The sequence below is a fragment of the Melanaphis sacchari genome, unplaced genomic scaffold (assembly GCF_002803265.2).
Source record: "Melanaphis sacchari strain LSU unplaced genomic scaffold, SCAv2.0 Contig7_pilon_pilon, whole genome shotgun sequence".
In the NCBI taxonomy this organism is placed as follows: domain Eukaryota; kingdom Metazoa; phylum Arthropoda; class Insecta; order Hemiptera; family Aphididae; genus Melanaphis; species Melanaphis sacchari.
The window spans coordinates 1,603,307-1,627,988 of NW_020271560.1; the positions used below are offsets into that span (position 1 = coordinate 1,603,307).

At 22.4% G+C, this 24,682-nt stretch overlaps 2 protein-coding genes across 3 annotated transcripts in view; one reads left to right on the forward strand and one right to left on the reverse strand.

Annotated features, from left to right (window-relative positions):
- LOC112601605 overlaps positions 1-24,682 on the forward strand; it is a 269,568-nt gene that overhangs the window by 71,724 nt on the left and 173,162 nt on the right. The gene's annotated exons all lie outside the window — the stretch shown is intronic.
- LOC112601666 lies at positions 16,502-17,150 on the reverse strand. 2 transcript variants are annotated; one of them, XM_025349397.1, is made up of 3 exons: positions 17,127-17,150; positions 16,807-17,045; positions 16,502-16,711 (listed from the first exon to the last, which is right to left on the reverse strand). In XM_025349397.1, exons 2-3 carry the CDS (start codon positions 17,030-17,032, stop codon positions 16,695-16,697), a joined length of 243 nt encoding a protein of 80 aa, XP_025205182.1. In that variant the 5' UTR covers positions 17,033-17,045; positions 17,127-17,150; the 3' UTR covers positions 16,502-16,694. The 2 variants fall into 2 exon arrangements, with proteins under 2 accessions (XP_025205182.1, XP_025205181.1); XM_025349396.1 differs by having other exon boundaries at positions 16,502-16,743.

Here is a 24,682-nt window from a genome sequence, read left to right on the forward strand (position 1 = left end):
TCATAACAATATATTAAATGTCAGTTTTCAACAGCAATGAACGTCTAAATAATGTATTCGTATACATTATATCATTATTAAATTATTTATGCATAGTTCACCGAGTTTCGTTATATTTATTGAACTTATTGAAATTTAAAACACATAATATTTCCGCAAATAAGTTTTTTTAGGGTTTAGTTACTTGTATAATAGTAGAGTGTTTTTTTATTATTATTTATAAACATAATAATTACTGTGATAGATTATAATGACCAATATTTATGCTTTATCCAAAAAAAAAAATAATTTATTTGCGTGACCGTTACATCAAAGGTGTGATAACTGTAATAAACAAATAGTGTATTTTGATTATTATTTTACATACGATAAAATTCAAAATTACCAAATTGTATATCAAATATTAAGATTTATTATGAAACGGTTTGGCGAATAAATATATTATTATCAAAAAAATAGAAAAAAAACTTTACCATTTGCTAATTTTTATAGCCAAAAACATGGAAAATATTTAAAAATAAAACTCAACTTTATTAAGCTAAGTATAAAAAACCTACATTTTGTCGTATTAGTAATGTGATATTGCTATATAAATATTTATTTACTTGTAATCATCTGTATAAACACATTTTCAATAGCAATAATAGTAATATCAATAAATATATCATTATATATTGTGAAATATTTGATAGGTAATTGAGTTACATTGTTATATTAGTACATTTTTAGCTTAATAATATACTTTTTAGCAACAGTTTTCGAAATTTTTATTGAAGTCTTTTTAAAAATAAAATTTTTTTATCATATCTTGTATGAATTATATAAAATAAAACAGGTTAAGTATTGTTTAATATTTCACATTTTTTATGTGTACCGAAAAAATAAATATTAGGTTATTTTGTTTACCTATTTGTTTTATAAAATAATTCTTGTTAATAGTGTGCTTGTTTTCCGTGAATCAATATCTCGAAATTAGGAAGAAACATTATTTCTATCATTTACTCATACAACTTTTACTTGTATATATTTATGAATACCGATAAAAATATTGCTTATACTTTATCTTCTTTTAGATATTTATATTTTATTAATACATTAAATTGTATATTATATGGACTTGATTTAACAACATAAATTAGTAAATTTTAAACAAGAACCACTTTTCATTGTAAATTTTTGAGCAAGTAGGTTTTTGAAAATCGTTATATGATATTATCTAATTCAACATTTTAACGAAAAATGTCTGAGTCATTAATCTTTAAATATTAAAGACAATAGCCATATTTATTTTAATGGTTTTACATAAAATATAAGATATGCTTATGTAATATTAATTTTAGTCTATTTACTATAATATTTATTATACTTGGACATTTTTACCTTTTTTTGAATATCTTAAAATGTTGGTATTATAATATTAATTTTAATATAATTTTCAAATCATCATAGATCCCATATCCATATCTCACATTATTATTACTTAATGTTTAAACTTAAAAATATAATAACTTAAGGTAAATACTACTCGTTTGAATTTTGATGTATTTTCATATCTTTGCATCAATAATTTTTTTTTAAAACTCAGCTGCTTAATACTAAAAAGGATAGTTATAATTTAAAAATAAATTAATACCACCATAGGACGCTCTATGAAAAGTTAATTTAAACAGAATTTATTGTTATTATTATAAACCACGAAGTCATCATGTGTAGTGTATCTATAACAGCCACATTTTTTAATTTTAACGAAGTACCAAAATTTAAATTTAAACAATGTAAAATGTTTGTATATTAATATTACTACATTAGATATATTTATTTTAGTTCACATAATTCCGTTTCTTAACATTAGTAAGTTTATAATACATTTATAGCATTAAAATTCTATTAGTAATTTTATTCTCTTAGTATCTAAATTAAATAAACTTAAAATAATAAAAATATTGGAACTCATGAGAACATCGCGAAAGCACTTAATTATTATTATATAATATATTCAAATTTTATAAATAATTATACAAAATTATTAATAACAAATTAAAATAGTAAATGATACTTTTTAACTGCTAAATAGTAATTAAAATAATATAATATGTGATTAATGAATAATTTAAATTCACTGAAAGTTATACTTATTTATGGTGTAAATAATTTAATAAGAATTAAAATAATTAAATATCGAAACTCCTTAATTCGTATAAAATATCCATCTTGATGCTCAAAATAAAAAATTATCTCGACAGTTTCATTATACTTATTTTAAAATATATGATAATGAATGACAATGATACAGTAAATGTACTAGTATTTTATAAATATAGTACGAGGTTAGAACGGTTTAGCATTGTTCTTAAAGTTTAAAATGTGAACAGTTTTCGCTCTACCAAATATAATAAAGACTTCGTTTTCCATCTACTTAGTATGCAGGGCGACAACAAAAATAGTGCCTGCATAGTGCACACGGACATTAGCTACCTTTAGGTTCAATAAAAGAAACTTACAGTATATGCTGGTCTACCATACGCATTCTATTATTTCCCATTCAAAATATATTTACAAGAATATTTTAAACAAATTGTATCTATTTCACCGATCTAATCCTATCTTATTATCTTCAGATATTTATAAAAATATTTGTGATATACTTACAATTTTTATCTAGAAAAAAATTAATTTAACATTTGAATATAGTTGAAAATGTTTTATTATTGAAAACAACAACTATCAACATAGATATATTATACTAAATCGATAAATCTGGTGTGCTTAGTATGGAAAATAAAATATTCAACCATATAATTTGTACATGTTACCATAGAAAAAGTTTCTAAGGATACAATTTGATTACAATCTCGCATGTGAAAGTTTCTTTAATGTATCTATATCATCACGATACATAATATTATAATATACTACATTATGCATAACAACAATGTGTAGAAAAAAAGTCAAATCTCCTGTTTTCATAGAAAGTTATTATTATTTTTTTTTTTTATCCTCTTACCGAACACGTATATTCTTACATATTTAATATTTTGGAGGTGGTAGTTAATAATACGTACAGTATGTTTCAAATTGTTTGAATCGAAAGTGGAATGGAGTGAGTATTTGCTACTCTATACCTTTGCTGCAATTCAAAACTTGCTATTGAAACCAGCATTTAATTGTGATATTATCACAATAATATTAATTATAAAGGATCTCTTGACGTTTTACAGTCAGTTTAAGTATGTATTATTTCACGACGAATTCTGGTTGCGCATTTCTATTGTATAATTTCATCATCAAACACAGTATTATTATACTAGGTGTCAAAAATGCATTAATTATTAAGTAAATTATTATAAATCTTAAGGAAATACTTTTAATATCACACTTATTCATATATAATATAGTTCTATTATGCATTGAAAAGTAAGTTGTTAAAAAATTAAGGAATTATTTAAAAAACCCTATTATTACTATTATTAAGTTTAAATACACCATTGACATTGTAAAAAACATTCTACGATACATTCCGTAAATAAATAATATTAAAAAGTTACGTAATATTAGTAGGAAACTACATGACCTTAAAAAATACTTAGATGTCATATATTATAGAGTTATATAATGTTTTGTTGATAACTCGTATTCTAATATTATACTATTCAAAATCAAAAAGAGTTTAAGTAAAATAATTTAATGAAACTCCAACGCTCCGTGATAAAATATTTTTTCACTTTCATTTTTTTCTTATCCAAATCACCAACAGAAAGAAACCTTGGGCCTTTTAAGATACTTTACAAAGTTGAGCACATAAAAGCATTTTGAAAGTGTTTACTGAATAAAATAAAATCATATCGTAAAACTATGGAATTTTCATACCATCACTTAGTTAAAGTTAAAACATTTTAGACATTTCCTATCATTATTCTTTATTTTCAAAACAAGTGAATATACTTCTATATAAATATATAATATTATAAACAAGACTTTGTAACAAATATTGATTGTGTTTTGTGATGTAAATTGTATCAAAACATATACACCTTGACACATCACTCTAACAAGATATGTAAAAGCTTATTTCTTATAATTCACGTATGTCATGATCATTGTATTAAAACTAATAAATGTAATTTTCAGAATATTATTTCATTAAAATATTGACTAGTGCTGTTGTAATCCGCAAATGAAAACGAATATATTGTAACACTTAAATAATTTATTGAACTAATAAAGCGAATTTAATGGTAATTTTAAGTAAACTTTAAAAACTACATTTATTTATATGGTTTATAATATATAACGAGCTGTAATTGTACTTTATATTAGTTTATTGAAAATAAAATAAAATCTTTTTTTCCTTTACATATTTTAGAACCGTTGTAAAAAATTTAAGATTGTTGAAATACATTAAAAAAATGACTTGTATTAAGTACATAATAGTATTATCAATTGAATTACTTATTTAAATTATACATAGTAATATTCATTATTTTGTTGTAATTCAAAAAAAAAATAAATAAATAAATATTCTCGGGGACTTAAAATTTTCACATTCATAAATATTGAGTATACAAATAATCACATTTTAGAATGTAATATTTTTAACAAAAATTAATTCAACCATAGTATTACGAATAATTTAATAACAATAATAATATAATAAATGTATATAAGAAAATGAAATATTATTGGTGAAACTGTGAAAATTAATTTAATTTAATTTCAACTTTCCTCAAAAAAGTCACGTATTATGTACTATTATTAAGGATATTAATGCATTTTCTAGTAATGTGTATGTAATTATACTTGTATTACATTTACTTATCGTAGTTTGAAGATTTCGTTAAAAAGAAAAATTCAACAATATTATTTGTTTTAGATTCCGAGCGACGAATGTATTTATCTTACGATGATATGTATTTTCTTTTCTATCTTTTATTATCTTTTGAAATAGTTACAATAAGTGTTGGGAAATATCTAGATATCTAGATAAATTTATCTAGATAAAATTAATTCATCTTATATCTTATCTAGGTAATTTTCAACTAATTTATATTTGTCTTCATCTAGATAAAACTCTAGTTATCACTTATCTATGAGTACCTATCTAGATAATTTATTTTTATGAGCTAAAAAAAAAAAAAATTAAAATTAAAAATTCTATAGTTTCAAATATATTTGTTTTTATTTTATTTTATTTTTTTTTTTGTTTTATTAACTCAAAGATTGATCTGTTATTTTATAATGAAGCTTATTTAAAAATTAACTATTTTATTTTATGTTTAAATTTTAAAATTTTTTAATTGATATATTTTATCTCCCCCTAATACCTGTACCTATATTACTGAATATTTTAAAATTTAATGAAATTGTCTGATATTTATCTAGAAGAAATGTATTAATTTTTATTTTTATCTAGATAAAATTTAGAGTTATTATCTTTATCATTATATAGATAAAAATTAGTACAGTCATCATAGTACAGTAGATAAATTATTAATTATCTGTTACCAACACTACTTTCAATACATCTATTTATTACACTAGGAGTGGTTTATAGCAGTAAATAATATCTAGTCAATATTTTAGGCAGTAAAGTTAAAATTCCTTTACATAAAGTACTTTTCAAAATAAAAAAATAAAAACAAATGGGAATATTTTTTCCAAAACCAGTATTAGACAAAATCGATTTCGTGTTTTAGATATAAATCAAAATGAATAACCTTAAGAATTTAGTTTGTGCATGCTAAAATACAGAATACTTAAAAATTCTAACAGTAAAATATTACACTGTTTACACTTGTTATTATAAAATATGAAAGTTGTCAAACACAATGAACTATTATATTATACATTATAATATTTGATCTTCATTTCGTTTTCAGTGTCGATTCAATTTTAATTTTTTATACATAAAATACACCAGATGTTTAATTTTACGAACTCATTTTCTCTAAATTATTTGAATTTTTCCATTATACGTGAATACTAAATCGTGGAAGTGCTATGCATAATTTTAAATATTTATTAAAATAATACAAAATAATCATCTATTTTAAATAATTCTATGTTTATTCTACATTTATATTCAAATGGTAAAGTATTGATTTCATTAATGCTGAACGAACTCATATTTTTACCCAAAAGTATACTTTACAGCTCCAATGAGCTGTAAAACCTCTTTAAATTTGTATCAAGTTTGTATAATCTGGAGCACCAGACACTATAGGAATATTTTAGATCAGTGTATTTTCGCTTGAACTGTCTTTTTTCCCGATTTAATTTCCTTTAAACGCATCATAAAGTTTAAAAATGAATGTAGTCGTTTTTATCTTTGTTTTTAACTCATCCATCTTGGTTCTTAACAGTTTTCAAACAATTGAAATTAGTAAAGAACTTGAAAGTATTTGTTTGATTCAAAACTTCGATTAAGAGATTAATAAGGCATAATCGAGTATGATAGTACATTGTACATATTTGTTTCAAATTAGCCATTGTTCATACTCACAAAACCAATATTTTATATACACGATATTTATAGCACATTAAAACAATTTCATGATTATTAATAATATTTTATAATTTTTGAATGTTTTACAATAATTTACTTAAGTACTTTTAAAAATAATTATAATATGACCAACCTTTTTACTGTAAAATATTAGCAAACTTTTTTTTTTTAAATAATGATGCATTTAAATCGAAAATTGAGCAATTATAAAATGTACGCACTAGTAATAATAGTGCTTAATAATGATTTTATACAAAAAAATAAAACAGATATACTATTTACTTAAATACTTATTATGCTCAGATAGAATTTACAAATTATATTTTTAATTTAGTTAATATAGCTTGAATATTAACATATAAATATTAATTACTATACTCCAATTTTATAATAATAATATCTCTAAAACATTACTATAGCGTTATAATATTTTAAAAATTATTTGTTAAAATTTCAATTTTGGTACATAATTTTATTTTTACCATTTACTTAAAAATATTACAGTTAATATGACAATTCACATATAAATACAATGGTTTTGTATTAGTATACGATACTTTTAAATGGTATTATATATCTAAGTGTTTAAAAATATTGTATAATAATTTAGTATAGTTAAAAATTCCGAAAATCAGAATTTGAATAAATTCAAAGGAAAACATAATAGAGATATGTTTATACTTAATGGATAACTTTGTATAATTCGGTTACGAAACGGTATCTTATTTTATTTTAGACTTACCTACTACTCCTACAATATTATTTATGTTATCTCAGTGTCTTCGAGTTCAGTGTGTTTGGTCCCATAATTGACTGTCTGCAAGTGGATGCTCCTAATTTTTTTTCAATTTTGAAAAAATAAATAAAAAATAGATGGAAAGAGAAGATCGTGTTTGTTTGTTTGTTTGTTTTATTCATACAATATCACAATACGAGAATTCGTTAAATCCTTCTAAAAATCTACGGGACTCGATAAACAAAAGGTGTCTTTATTCTCTTTAGTGAAATTTACTGAGTTATCTTCGTTTTATTTTATTTAGTCTGGTATTTATTTTCAATCAAATGTCAGTTCTCAGTAATCATTTAAACCGAATTTACAATTTGTTCTCTTTTATTATGTCCGAACCCGACTTTTTTTTTTAATAGTTACTACAATTCAATTGAATTGACTTTGAGTTTAATTCACTGTCACAGATATCTTATGATTCACCCTTGTTTGTTACCATAAAATACTTCAAATTTTATTTTGGAGAAACGTTAATAATAATTAATATATTTAATATTTGATAATATATATAAATATATTTATTTTTTATTTATAACGTATGTAAATTGGAATATTTTAATTAATCATTAGTTTATTAAATAATACAATATTATGTTCTATATAAATTATAAAACCTAATTTTAGATGAAGAAAATAGTTTCTTTACTGCAAATGAGAGTACATACATTTTGAATACAAATGTGTCCACAAAATTTCCAAATAAATTAAGTTTTCTTTACAGAAACTACTTATAATATTAGGTTTAAGAAACATCGATAGAATTAATTTTTTGAATAATAGATAGTTAAATGACTAATGAGTATAAATTTGGAGTATAAGGTTTTAAAGAAAATACATGTCATAATATTCTACATACATGTATAAAATATATGCTCACACTTTGCATTTTAATTTATGATAGAAACTACTATAAAACCAATTTTTAATTTTAAAAAATTACCGAAATTAAATATAAAATACCTGTACGTAAATTATGAATTTAAAGTATAAAAGTGCATCTTATTTTTGTATTACATATGATTTCTAATATTATCATATCATTAGATTATTATAATATTATAAAAAAAAAATTAAATTAAAATAAACTTACCGGCTTAGTTAAAAAAAAACATATTTACGTATCATGTATATATTATTTAAATATTATTTAATTCTATAACTTTTACAAAGTTAAGATTAACTTTTTAAATGTAGGTACAAACAAGTAATAGAGAATATTATGTAGAGTAGTTAATACATTTTAGTATTGATCACTGTTATGTGATTATTAATGTAAATCCAAACACATAAAAGAAAATACTTAGTAAAAACGATGTGTTTTATTTAATTATTGAGTGCTTGAATTATTAGGTACCTACTCGTGTATGTACCTACTGTATTTACTGAAAGAGTGTTTATCAAACTCAATATTAAGTACTAAAACAAAAACATTCGATTGTAATTAATTCCAATACATTATTTTTTTGTTTAACTAAACATCTAATATGCAATATCGTATAAAAATAATATACGTATATAAAAGTTTTACGTCTATAATAATGACACGTTGATTTTTAAATGGTGTTTATTTTACTGTTAATATGTATATAAAGTGAGGAACAGGTGAATACGAGTATATAATATTATATATACATATAAGTGTATAATAGAATACATAAACTTTATTATTTTATTTTAGATAATATTTCTAAAATTGTATTTCATTTTTAGAAATACATATTATAAATAGAATTGTGTTATTACAATTCAACATAGATATAAATTAATCATACAGAATAAAATGCACATTGAATAAAAAATACGTTAATTTTGATTGTTCTGAAAAATTATATTTTTAATTTTTTTTAAATATCTTTTAATGTACAATATTTTTATAAATAAGCATTGGACAATAAGTAAGCGAGATCTATTGAAAAAAGAAAAAGAAATGATTTATATAATGAAAAACTCCCAAGAATTTAAAGCAGTGATAATCCGAATTCTCATATTTTATTGATTTTTATATTGAAATCTTTTATTTAATATATGTATGTGTTAGTTCTGCATATTGTATGACGTTTAGCTGATGCTGAATATACTTTATCATTATTTATTCGTAATCATCGATACCAATTTTTTTTAAGTCAATTATTATAGATTATCTGATGACATGAATTTAGACAATATTCAATTTCATACCTACTGTTGTAGGTAACCCAATTGTTTTGAAAAATTTTGGGAATATTATAATTTTAACAAAGAAGTACCATATAAATCTAATTTGTTACCACCAAAACCTTCAAAGTTGAATAATTTTTATTTATGAATAATGATTACATAATATGCAATCATTAAAAAAAAGTAAAATATACTTAATAATTTAATCAATATAAATATATCATACTGGAATCTCTATTTAACAGAATTGGAGGTTCTTTGAAAAAATGTGTTAAATAGAAATTTCATTAAAAAGAAATAATAATTTTTTCGCTTGAAAAATTCAATTTTTATTGTACAAAATGTATGCAAATAATAATTTATAATAATATTTATATAAAATACTAATAAAATAATTAAAATTTAAAAAATACATTTAAATTATAAATTGTTTTTTTCTTTAATATTGAAAAACTTTCTGATACCCTGTTTAATAACTTTTATACCAATCAAACTGTATAATGCATTTAATTAATTTTATATGATTGACTAGAGTGTAATTTATAAACATATAACAATATAATACCTTTTTATTTGCTGTGGAAGAATTACATAAAATTAGTATGAATAATCTAAAACTATAGGTAACCTATATAGACTTGAGTTTATATACTTTACACATTTTATGAACCTCTTTCTTGTAATGCTTAGATTGTGACACAAATACCTAATTTTATTATACTATTTATTATCTTATATAAGTAACTAAAAGATTGTATACTTTATTCAAATTAAGTTCATATTCATATCAAACATATTATAATTATTGTTTGTTGCTTAAAGGAGATTTTCATCTATACTTTATTTTATTAATATTTAATTTTAATATTAATGTAATACATTGTACATTCATATTATTAATTTAATCTAATTTATTGATGATTTTAACAATATTTTTGAAATGTCACTGAGAGAATTTTTCACCTATTTGTTTATCGGCCGATAGGTTATATCCCGTGTAATATATGATTTACATATAGTCTATGTAACTAAGTATATAGGTAAAATATATTTTCATAACTTGTCAATTTTTCTGTATTCAAATCAATGTTTTTTTTTTTTTTTATATATATATATACAGTATATACACGTTTTGTGTCATATACACGTACAAAAAAAAAAAAAAAAAAAAACATTTAAATAATTTATACGAAAACCAACAGACCATATAATATAAGTCGAGTCAAATATAAGTATGTACATATATATACTTAGGTTTCGTGTACCTAACGCATATTTTCGATTCTAAAACTATCCCGCGCAAAAGGTCTATGTGGTAGAATAACGAAAAGATATATAATGACACTAAAAATCGTTGGCGTGAAACATCGGAAAAAATATACAATATATATATATATATACATATGCATCTACCAAGCTTAAGAAGATACGGCCATTCGGGTCGTTACATTTTATCCACGATGTACATTATAATGTTGGCAGAGCCACCCATCACCCCCCTCCCATTCTTCACCACACTCACACATTCCTATTTCGTGGTACCCACCAACATATACCGTTATAAATCTCTGGTTATACAGGGTGGAGATACACAAACCGCAATACATCATAACTTATGTCCGTAATGAGTATAGCGTGGAAATACATTTCTACAACACCGCATACATTCCGCCTGGTCCTTTATTTTGGTATTTTTTGAATAACAACTTTGCTGGTGTTATCCCGAAACCAGAAATATAGCTATAGGTACCTACTAGGTAACCTATGCACTGTACGCACGGTACAATACGCGTCAACGATATTATTGTTTTGAATGTGTATGCACAGTTATAATAATATGGTTTATACATTTTCAATGGCCGTTTTTGTTTTACTCGTGTTTTATGCTCCGTATTAAATCGACCTTAAAATCATCAACAATAACTGCTACTGTTACAGCATAGATAATGTTTGGTTTTGTATTTAATGTTAATGATACAGTATGTTAAATAATTACGTTTCATAGTATATTTTTCACTAAAAAACAATTGTTCATAATTTATCTAATTCTAAAAAAAAAAATATAAATGTTGAATTGAACCTTTAACTACATAAACTGCAATGCGTTTATATTAAAATTTACTAATAATTTGTAAACATACATTATTATCCTCATAAAAAGATATGTATCTATGCATTTAAAAATATCAAAAGCTTTATATTTTCTCCACTATAAACATTGTACTGTGAAACTAATAAACACAGTTATACAATCAACTATTTTTCGGTTTATATTAGATAACTGGATAAAGATTTTTTATGATTTTTATAGTATTGGTTATTAAATTAGCTCATTGAAATAAAAATATTAATAAAAAAAAAAATAATAAATAAATAAACTAGTACCAAAACTTATCATATTTATGCTGTTTACAAAAAACAGGAATAAGATAAATGTATTTATGTGCCAAAAATGTAACCCTATACTATATTTAAATGTTAATATTTTTCTACATTTAAATAAAACCCAAAATACCCCATATTTGTTTTTATCAATAATCATTACTTTTTTATAATTTTATATTAACTGGTTAATTGCATTTCAGCACTACATATCTAAATAATATTATTAAATTAATTTTAAAAGGTATGCTTGTGCTTTAAATTATTAAAAACAAATTAATAAATATGACAGTGTATCAATTATAATTTAATTTTATCAAATTATATACAAAACACGGCGGTTATATGAATTGTCTTACTATGTTCGTTCTTGTGTATTATAACCACCTTTTTATAATGTCTTACCACATCCTGCTTAAACTTTAAAACATACACACCTAATTAAAATAATATCTACTTAATGGAAATTAATAATTTATCCTTTCAAAGATTTGCATATTAAGTTAGCCTTGTACATTGGCAATTTAAAGATAACACGGTTATAATAATGATCATAGTAATAATAATAATAATAATATGTTTTAATTTTAAGTAGGTATAAATTTGAATAAGTAGTCATAAATCATAACTCTAAAAAAATCCAAAAAATATTTTGAAACTCATACTTTATAGAAATAAATAAAAATTCACTACCTATTTATAATAAGCCTTTAACTTAATTTATACTACTTAATTGTATTATATAATGTAAATAATTACTTGTTATGTACTACATTTATTTAAATGAAGTTTTGATTATTCATCTACCCTGCACTGAATTAAGATCAGTATATTTTAATTTTTTAAATAAAAATTATTTTATTTTTTTTTAATAGTATATATATAATACACGCTTTTGAATATTTTCAATCGTGATAAATTATTCAATTTTAAATTAACATTTTTATTTTCTATTTCCCAATAAATAATATTTAATTTTTTGGTGTCATTGCTATTAATATTCTATGTCTATACCAATATTTTAATATTTAAGTGATTTATTATTGGTTATGTGATGTAAGTATAATTGACATTTTATTAAATAATAAATATGCATTAATATTACACACTCTGTGTGATGAAAATATTGGCAATAGCTAGATATACCAAAATAATGTTTAGCTTACAAGAATTTATGAGGTATTGATCTTCTAACTGGTGTTTTTAACATGAAGGTTATTAAAATATAAGTTGTAACAGTAATACTAATAATGTGCATAATGTATATAAATAAATACATAGAACTGTTAAATAATTAGACATAATAACTAAATAATAATAAAAATTTATATAAATACATACAAAAAAAAATTAACTTGATTTGACACTCATTTTATTATTCTGTTACGGTAATACAGGTATTTCTTTTCTCTTTGTTGTTAATTTATTGCACTGATTTCATTATATTAATAAGTCAGAAATGTGTTCTATGTGAGATTTATAATGCATATATCATTCAGTAGTTATCTGTACATACTACACCTTTACTAATTTAAAGCGATGGAATAATGGACTCTGTGTCCCGTTATCACTTAAAATATGTTAGTAAATTCACTAAGATAATAATATCAACATTCAACATACACATATCATTCGGTTACACTTGGTTTATACTTGAATCCTACACAATCCATTATTCAAGACATATTAGAAATTCAGTCGACAAATCAATTTAGGTAATTGATTATCGAATAAAATTATAATAATTATATTCAATTGTGCGCATGTGTCCGAATCATTTGTTAACCTGAGTGTAAATTAATGTAAAACACTATGATTACCTTAGTAATTACGCATAAAGTCCCAACCTCCGAAGTGACCTGAACTGTACTTAATTCAAGGAGACGATGAAACATTAAATCAGACGTGTGTGTGTGATATAAAATTAGTCTTCGGAATTTCTAAGTATATATTTATAACCACATATATCTATACGTATGTATAGTTATAATCGAACTTAATAAAGTATGATTATATATCATATAGGTAGGTGTTTAATACTAATAAGTACTCCATGATTAATAAAACTTAAATTACAATAAGTAACGTTAATAATATCATGTAGTAAAATTATTTAGATTTTTTTAACCCTTGAATGATAATATTAATTATGTACATGTTTTGATGAAACAGTATTTACTTTTGGTATTTGTATTTATCAGTTTATTACACAGGATGTATTATGATATTTTTATCTATTATCAGCATCACTAGAGTAAGGTTGGTGTTGTAATATCGATAGAGAAACATATCCATAAATTAGATAAATCCAGGCATTGGCGAAGATTACCATAGCTCGTTGCAGATAGCAATGCCTAGAGAAACCGATTTGCATTTTGATATAAGGGGGTTTATGGTTCACAACAACCGCAAGTAGGTCCTCAGCTTTTCTGTTCACAATACAACGTATTATCCTTCCTGCTTTCTACAGGTCCATTCTGTCGCACATCTAATCCTTTTCCAGACAAACAATCCAATCAAATCATTCATCTGATATAGGTATAAATAGGCTATGAAACAAAATGGCCTTCACGAGCTGTTCACCAAATTTTAAGGTGACAGGCGTGAGATAACATAATTACGTAGATAGTAACGTATAGACTTAAAATTGTGTTGTATGTATTTTTTAATAAAGTTTTCCATTTAAATGACAACACAGTACACACATTATTTATTTAATTATTTTAATTTAAATATTAGCAAATATTTTAATTTAGCAATGAAATTATAACATAATTAATTTTATATAAACAATTTTTTTTCAATAATTGTTGAGACAAAAATACTAATGTGTACTTATAATGATCATTGTATGAAACTTCAAGTACATTCTTACTTTATATAAATGAATATAAAATTTAGCACAGTGCTATGGAAATTATGTAAATCAATATGTTACTAGGACATAAATATATAATTTAAAAGTTTTTAACATTAATGGTCGTTTTTATTATTTATTTATATTTAAAAAAAAAAAAATTAAATATTGAATAAAATATAATATAAAGTTATAAAATAATTTTAAATGATACAGACAGCAATAACTAATAATAACCAACAAAAATCCAGCGTTTATTTTCAATAATTATTTTTATCAATGTGTGTTTATGTTATACCTAAAAATAAAAATACATTTTTTTAACATATTTCTGTATAATTTCTACTAAGTAATAAACGAGTTAAGTATTCGATTTTATTTGTATTTATTATCTGTTTGTAGTGTCAATGGAGAGTGTTAAAGGATAATAGGAATATTTTAACTCTCTAATAATTGCATCGTAATATGGAGAAAAGCCTATAATTATTAATTAATTGTAAATTACTGGTTTCAATAGGAAATATTCTGAATTCTGAATTGTTTACCAAAAGATCAAAAATTATAAAGTTTTCAAAAACCAAATGTCAAGAAAATCTAAAAATTATAGTTAAAAAATATTATTTTTTTTAAGTATTAAATCAAATAAACGTAATAAAGCCGTTTTTATAAATAATAGATCATTCTGAATTAATGGTTTCTGTTTAGTCTTCGCATGAAAAATAAAATTATCATATATCAAATTTAATATTTTATAATATTATAGGAAAAACATGAATATTTTTTCTTATTTTAATATTTTTAAACGCTCCAATGGTTTTTATAAATAGTGTAAACTATAAAAATAATATATTTTTAAGCGATTATTTTGATAATTTTAGATTCTATAAAGTTTAAGAACTGAATCTTTTCCTTTACGTACACAATTATACTTTAAAATAAATATTGATGTAACATAGTTAATAAAAGTGGTAAATTACAAACCCACATTGAAGTGTAAGAATATTAATATGATTAAAAGTTGAATGTTAATATAATCTTTCAAGAAAATAGAAGTTAAACTTAATACAAAAGATCATCATCAAAATATGGATTAATATTAATGTAATTTTTGTTTTTATACATTATTATTTTCAACTGAAAATTATTAATTAAAACTCCATTCATAATCACTTATTTAGGTACTTAAAAATAACTATTGCAGCAGTGTAAATAGTGCGTCACTTAACCCTTTCAATCCCAAATTAAGTTCTGATAAAAAAAAAAAATATTTGACTTTTAATTACTTATATATTATGCCTAACTAAGAATTATTTTTTATTTCAAAATTTTTTGATCACCAAGTCATGAGTTATTGAATTATGCTATTATAATTGCAATTGGGCGTTAACGGTAATAATTTGTTATGCTATCAGAATGGCAATTGGGCGTTAAGTAATGAAATGCTAAACATTATAAATAAAGTCTGTTCAATTCTTTTTTTTAGTTATGCATTTTTTTAAATTAATTTTTAGTCTTAATTGTTAATAAAATAAAATAGACAATATAGAAAGTAAAATAAAAATTTTATTTATCACATACATACTATGAGATTTTTTGAAAAACTTTTTAAACATATATAATATTTTAATATTATAACTAATTGTAACAAAAAAAAAAAAAAATAATAATATTGTAACAAATATAAAAACAACTTTATTTATCATATCACATACATAAAAAGAAATTTTTTGAATAAGTCTTGTAAGTTACATAATATTTTAATAACATAACTAATTTATTTTTTTGTTCAGCATAAATATTAGTATATTTAGCCATTTTTTCAAATTCTTCTTCAGGAAAATAATTCATAAAATAATCCAATGGATTTAATGTTTTTAAAATAGATAATTCAGGTACTGGTTGTTGGATGTCAAATTCACTACAAAGCATTGGTTTCATATCTTTTTTGTCAACAAATGGTAAATTCACCATAGGTGATATAGTAGGTGTTTGAAATGGACTGAAAAAAATCAGTATTTTGAGATGACTGGAATATAGAATTGACTTCACTTATTTCATCTAAACATGAGTAGTTTAAAAATAAAAATGATAAAAATATAAAATATTTATAATTGAACATACCATTATCAGTAGGAATATCAACATCAAACAAATCAGGAAACAATTCATTACCATCATCACCATCTTTGAAATTAGTAAAATAATTTAAAAGTTGGTCTAATTCAGATGTAGGAAAACTATTTTCTTCTTTTTCATAATCATCACCAGATAGAGATGATAAATCTGAGTCTCGGCCGTTACCAAGCAATTCCAAAATATCAAAATCACGGAGTTGTTTTCGTGACATTATAAATAAATACCTAAATTATTTCATATTACATAAACACAATATTAAAATTATTTATATGTATGTAGTAAATTTGAATCTATAAAATACTTACGTTAAACAAAATGAAATTCAAACTATGCAGTAACGACCGTAGACTAACGTCCGACGTACGGAAAATGAGACGAATAACAACTGTTTATCAGTGATGTAAAACGTAAATATTAGTTGATAGAATTACAACATTACGCCCAATTGCCATTCTAATGGCATAACATTTAAGGTACGATAAAACGATAACGATTAATATTAATAACTATATTACTTTATAATATGTTTACAGTATCAGTGTATACACATGAAAAAAAATATGGGATTTTTAGAACGTCTTTGACATTTTATAATAAAATCAAATGTGAAATAATAAAATAAATATTTCAGTAAACATTTTTGTTATCAATAAATTGTCATTATCATTTTGTATAAACTCCGAATTGTATTGTTATCATTTTTAATGTGTTCTACACGTGTTTTTACGTATAAATTCGTGTATTACACAACGGAATATTTTAAATTCAATTTTATAACGATTTTTATATCATTGTGCTATTCTAATGGCATCGGGGACTGAAAGGGTTAAGTTTATCCGTGCTTTTTGTATTTAAAAATAATTATATCGTGTTAATTTACTACAAACTCATAGTAGACTATACTCTATACTCTATAGGTATCTTAGTATCTTTTATGTTCATTACTAAGGTCATAAAAATACACAAGCGAACAACATCGCTAATCTTAATTGTAATTCAAAATAATGAGAAAATATTTCAGTTAAACTAAATGCAACACAATGTAAGTTATTATAATATATCGAGTAGTTAATCTTGTGAATTGAAAAATGTAACTTTTAAAGATATTTAATTCGTTATTTATAAGTATATAAATATAGTTGCAATATGATAAAACTGTGCAAAAAAAAATGTACTTAAAATTGTTTGTATTTTTTTTTTTTTGGCCTTTTTTATTGTGTTAATGACACCGAAAATTAAAATATAAACATTAATAATAATAAAAAAAATATTTTACATATGACATTTGGAAAATAAATATTAATTTAGTGGGAGTTTATAACCAATATTTTAAATTTACTGAAAAAATATATTTTTAATAAAGCTTTGACATTTAAATGTTAACACTTGACACATAAATACGTTTATATTTAATGAACAAAAGATTTAGTAATTATTTATATTGTAAATGGTTACCGAACATGATATTCGTGGTAAGTTCTAAAGTTGAATTTAATAATTAAACTAATATAGTGAATAATTATTGTAATTTATTTTTTTTTTCAATAATATTGAATTCATATATAGACATTGAGTATTAACAAAATCATTTCATTTTAAAAAAAAGTATTTTAGACTTTTTCAGTAGTTAATAAATACAATATTTTTTCAAGTAATAAAAAAAATAAACTAAATTAAAATTACTTTTTTTTTAGTAAATAAAAAAGTAATACTAAAAAAACTACAAAACCAGTGTAAACTTTCAAATAGTAATAAAACATTTTTAACTTGAATTAGGTTATTGTTCAATACACAGTAAATAATATCTGTATATATTTTGTTTCTTGTCTATTTTGAATTTTTTGATGTACTATTATTTTTACAGTTAATGAAAAAAGTTTGAATTTAAAAATTGTTTCAGAAATAACTATAGAGATAATAAACAAAGAATATTTTAGTAGGTATTCAGGCATTTTAAAACGAAGCTATTTTATTTAAATTTGCATTGAACAATAATTGATTAAAAAAATAAAATGACAATAACAATGACCTCACATATTTCAAGATCTATATTAATTTATACATAATAAAGACACTATGAGTATCAGAATCCTTGGAGCCACAGCTAATAAAAAAAACTCGTATTAAGAATATTAAAAAAGTAAAATTATCAAGGTCCTACGTTATAAAAGTATTATTCCGCAGGACTTGAAGATTTTTGAATAAACTAATTTTAGTTATATATAAATATATATATAAAGTATTAATAAAATATAAATATTAGCATTCAATTCTGTGGTACACCATTCTTCCAAAAACCACATAAGTAGATAATTGATAGTTCAGTAGAATTAAGACCTAGTATCGTCTGGATCATCGGAGAGTTTTCAAAATTACCTATTCTAATAACTAAGAGTTTTATTTTTAATTTCATCAATTTTATATTTGTTGCAATTTAAATTGCAAAAATAATAAATAACTTTAACACATTGAATTACAAAAAAAAAAAAAATGTTTAGTAATAAAAGATAAATAAAGAAGTCAGTTTTTTTTTTTTTTTTTTTAATAATATTTTTAATTCCAAATTAACTATAAATGTATTTATGAACAAATGAACTTATGTCGTATGGATTAACGCTTTCACCAAATTATCAAGGTCCGGGCTATCAAAGCTCTAATGTATTAAAAATAATCAGTACAATTACATAATTGTTAAGGATGCTATAGATCTTATTAATTCTCTATCCTTTTGATCAAACAAATAAAAATCACCTTCGCTTTCGTAGCAGAACTATTAGAAAATGACAAAGAAAACTTGATATCAGAATATATTACATAGATTTTAAATAAATATCAATTACATTAACTCACAAATATTCAAATATCTTTTTTGTCTAGTGAAAGTAACAAAAACATAACACTTAAAACTTATAAGAAAAAAAAAACGAAACACCTCTAAGAATTTACTAAAACCTCTTTCGTGTGGTTAAAAACACTTAACAAAGAAAATATATTTATACTGATGCCTCAAAAATCGAACACTGAATGATCATTACAGTATTATTAAACAATTTAGATTTATCTTAGAAACGAATATTCTATACAGTATACTGCATAAACTTTAGTTTTCAGCAACATTAAAAATGCATAGCATACAAAAAAATTTTCATCTCAATGATATTACAACAATAATAACTAATAGAATATAAAAAACTTAAATCGTAAATAAAAATATTAACCATATCTAGACATTTAGATACTTAAATATTCGATAAAATGAAGAAGACCGACAAGGCACACATCTCCATAAATATCAATTATTCGCTTAATACTCAAAAAAACCATTGGTCAAATCAAACCACCAAACTAAATGAGATAAAATGAAGTATAATACCTGCACTACCCTATCTTCGCATTAAGAAAAATATTAATAATCAATAGATTGAAAATCGCTATATCCGCTTAATATAGAGCTACCAAATGGAAAACAAAAATCCGAAAAACTCCATTTGATGTGGAGTGATAAAAATTAAGACTTTTAATCTTACAAAGAGGCAAGCCTTAAACGCACCATCAAATCAAATCTAGCTATATGAAGCCATTGGTCTAAACATCTCTAACAATCTCATCTCCTTCCTTAGAAAAAAATCGGACAGACAGACCAAATCTAATAATATTTTACTCTAATACGAAAATATTATAAATGTTATATTTGTATAATGTAATTGTATTACTTTATTACAAAATAGATATGTATGCTTATAAAAATTATTTTAGGATCTTATATTATAGACATATAGTTGAATAAAAATTTAATTAAACATAAAAATATGATTCAATACTCACTGTTATTATAGATTTTGGATATTATGTAAATTGTGCATCCTGCATAATAGAATGTTTTGTATATATTTTTTTTAGAAAAATTAAATACTCCAAATTATATGCAACACTTTTATCAAACAAAAATGTTGTATTAATAAAAATTTCGATTTTTAAACTTTTTTTAGAGAAGAAAACTACCGTTAAACGATTAATAATCTTAAAGATATTATCAGTAACTATTAAAATAACATATAGTGTTACAAAATACGGAACTAACTCTTATGTCTCATTAATGCAAATGTTGTTTTAAATTTACTGTATTTTATATTATAATATAGAATATAGATAAAAAAAATGTTATCCAAATGATTTATTATTATTATTATTATTTAATTGCTATCAATTTAAATAATATTATATATAATGTTACTTATTTTTGTATTTTTTAAAACTTTTAAAATATTCTGGTTTTTTTTTTTCTTTAGTGTAAAAATGTATGACATTGATTATTTTTGTAAATTTATAAAAAAATATCTAAAGAAATTTTTTCATATAGGTAGTAATAATATGTAAATATATGATGATATAGTTATAATTTCTATAGTCAAAAGAAGTAAAAATAAAACTAAGTTTGAATTGAATTTACAGTGACTTATTTTTTAGTAGAACAATATGAGTATATATATAAAAAAAAAAGATAAATCCTATATCAAGATGGTGAAAAATACACAAATATGGCGTTACATATTTATTCTTTTTTTTTTTTTTGGTTAATTTAATACGAAATAGGCACGATATAGATTTTAACTGACATATAATCAAAAATACGATCTCCCCATTTAATTTGATAAAAAAGCAGAGAAGTATGTTTGGATTAAGGTTAACCACACAAATCGGTTTCCAGCATAATAGAATAAATATTTTTCAATACATTTTTATCGCAAACTGATAGCTGATAAAATTCAACGACCAAAAATGATAGTAAAAAATAAACTATTAACTTTATTATTATTACTACTACTACTACTACTACTACTACTATTACACACATACACATATATGCATCTATATATATATATATATATATATTTATACTAATTTGTATCTTTAATTTATTAAAATATTAAAAAGGCATTAATATTAGTATTTGTATTTTTGATTGCAATATTTAACTTGTGTAGGTATATTTTTAATTTTTTTTTTTTTTGTGAGTGTGCAATTCATAAAATTAAAAATCATATTGATAATTTAGTGTCTTAAATACAAAATTTAGCTTTTTACTAAAATAATTAACAAATATAATCAAATCGAATAAACGGATAATGATTAAAATTAATTTAGAAGTTTTGTAGTAATAAAAGTTAACGTTATAAATGTTATTATAGCAGTAAATTATACCATTTATACCTTGTATAACAAATTATGAAGTCTTGTTAATGATTCAAAAAAAAAAAAAAAACAGAAATATTAATAAATCTATCAAAAATTGTGACACCCATCTTATATATCTGACGAGAAGTCAACACCAAATAGATTATACTAAGTTTGGATTAGCATTGATAACAAAAAACATAATTTACAAAATGCATATTAACCATAGAAAAAACAAGAGTACAGCTTACGTGGAAATCTTTATTAAATAATCGGCTTAAATTGAAAATCTTAAAACGTCAATCCATTTCTTAGAAGAACCAAACTAGAAACATGTTTTTAATAAAAAAAATGTTATGCTTTGTAATTTATTTTCAAAATACAGTTAATTCAAAACATATTTACTACATATTTATTCATATAAAATAACATAAGAAAAGCTTACGCTCCTATTGCTGAACTTTAAAATAAATAAAAAAAATTAAATATCTCTTTCTATATATATATATATATTATGTATCTAGTTAATCACATAAACTACTTTTTTAACATATTTTCAGCGATTGTGTAGATAATTGGGGTTTGTATGGTTCTGTATTCGATCTTTCCGATATATATATATGTATCGACATAAATTACACTCTAACACCAATTTAATCGATGTTGTCGGTAAAAGATACTGTTTTCTAAGGTGATTTACATCAACCAAAAACACAATAGGTACAATGTTATTAAAATAATGTATTGTACATAATACACATATCATTATATAATCCGTAACACAATTTGGAGAATTATCGATTAATAGTTGTCTAAAAATGGTAGAAATTATTTTGAAACAGCTTGAGTCGTTTAGATTTAATTATATTTATTTATTGTGTTTCTTTTTTTGTATGCTGAAACGAAATCACTAAAGAAAATCACAGAAACGACTGATAAGCGGCATTACCAATAGGGCTCGTAAATCTGTCACGAGTTTTCCGTCATACGTTGGAATGACATAAAACATTAGTGGTAGTAATAGTTGTGGTTGTATCAGTAACAGTAATACTTTGGATAGTACATATATTAGTAACATTGTAGTTGGCCGTAAGACAGTGAACGACGACAGTGACCCGTATTAGAAAACTTTTCTCATTATTCTCAGCTGTTTCACGAAATTATCTTTGGCTCAAATGGTAATTGAGTACCTAGAAAAATGTATTTCATTTTTATTGGTATTAATTGTTATCAACAAATTTTATTCGTATACAAAGGCAACAGTTTCAAGTGTTCCTTGGACTAGCATTAAAACCTTTGATTGAAATTCAAAAAAAAAAATTATATAATTCCGTATAATTTTTATTGCCTAGTACTTATCTATAAAAATGAAATCTAATAACTTATAATTATAGTAGTTTTATAATCTAATAATATTTATAATACAATTTTATTGAAAAAATAGGAAAAGAAAATTGTCTGACGTTGATTTATTTTTCATATTATAGAAATTTGAAATTCAAAAGTAAAGTAATTTAAACTGTTGCTATACACATCAAACTACAATGATTTTTCACGTCTTTGTTTTATTACGTGTTTTTTACATTAAATGCTCGTAAATAAAATAACAATATATTTTAAAGTAGAAATTAATTTTTTTGAATTTTTTATAAGCACAATAAATATATATGCAAGTATATGCTAAAATAATAACAGCAAATTAATTTCAATACAAAGAAATTAATTAGTGTTTTAAATTCAAAACACAAATATTATTTTTATATGAATATGAACACTTTAAAAATAAATAGGCACAATTATTTTATGTGTATTTAATGTTGGAATTTTTTTTTGACAAATTCGTCAAAATCACTAAACTTTGTAGTTAAAAAATAATACAAAATGTTTCTTTTTGTATCAAAGTTTTAAAAATTGAATACCAGATTGTTTATAAGTAGTTAATATCAAAACCATAAAATCTAAAAATATAATACACCTTTAATAGTGATCTACTTGATACCTGATTACAACAAAACGTTATTCACTTACATACCTTTTTTTTTTTTTATTGGGTGATTTAATAAATATATTAACTTTTTTAATATCCGTTGATTAATATATTTACAGCTATATATATATAATATACATGTACGTATGTATAACAAAAACTTCACTATGTATACGTTTTCTATTTTTTTCTATCATGATTGTATCTTTTACTAGACTAATATTCATTCATATTTTATATGAAAGTTCTGACATGTGGAAAATAAAGTAAATGAAAAAAAAAATGTTGATGTCGATCACGTCAAACACCTAAAAATTAATTAATCCTGATTGCTTTTGTTAAACGATGGTTGAAAAGTGGGTAATTACACAGTTTACATAAGCTTCAAGATTGGCCATTTTCAAAAAACGATGAAAATGCTTTTAATTAAGTTTCCCCTTCAGTCGGTCTGTCAATTTTTAAAAATTTAAAGTGGATAAATATTATCTCATAACTGTTTTCACATGATAAGCTATACCTAAAATCTGTTTGGAAGTGTCACAACTTCAAAAATGAAAGCGTTGATAACATGTCAAGATAAACATTTAAAGTATATATTATTATTAGTCTCCCTAATATACATGTTATAAACAGTATCGTACTTAAAATTGTACAAAAGTTAAATTTTTAATCATCAGCTTTTGTAAAATGTTTTTAATT

Bases quoted from the DNA above. Each gene is read 5' to 3' on its own strand.
- LOC112601666 (XM_025349396.1), bottom strand. From the start codon at position 17,032: ATGTCACGAAAACAACTCCGTGATTTTGATATTTTGGAATTGCTTGGT. The intron at 16,744-16,806 runs GTATGTTCAATT...ACTCATGTTTAG, and splicing joins TGATATTCCTACTGATAATG to ATGAAATAAGTGAAGTCAAT.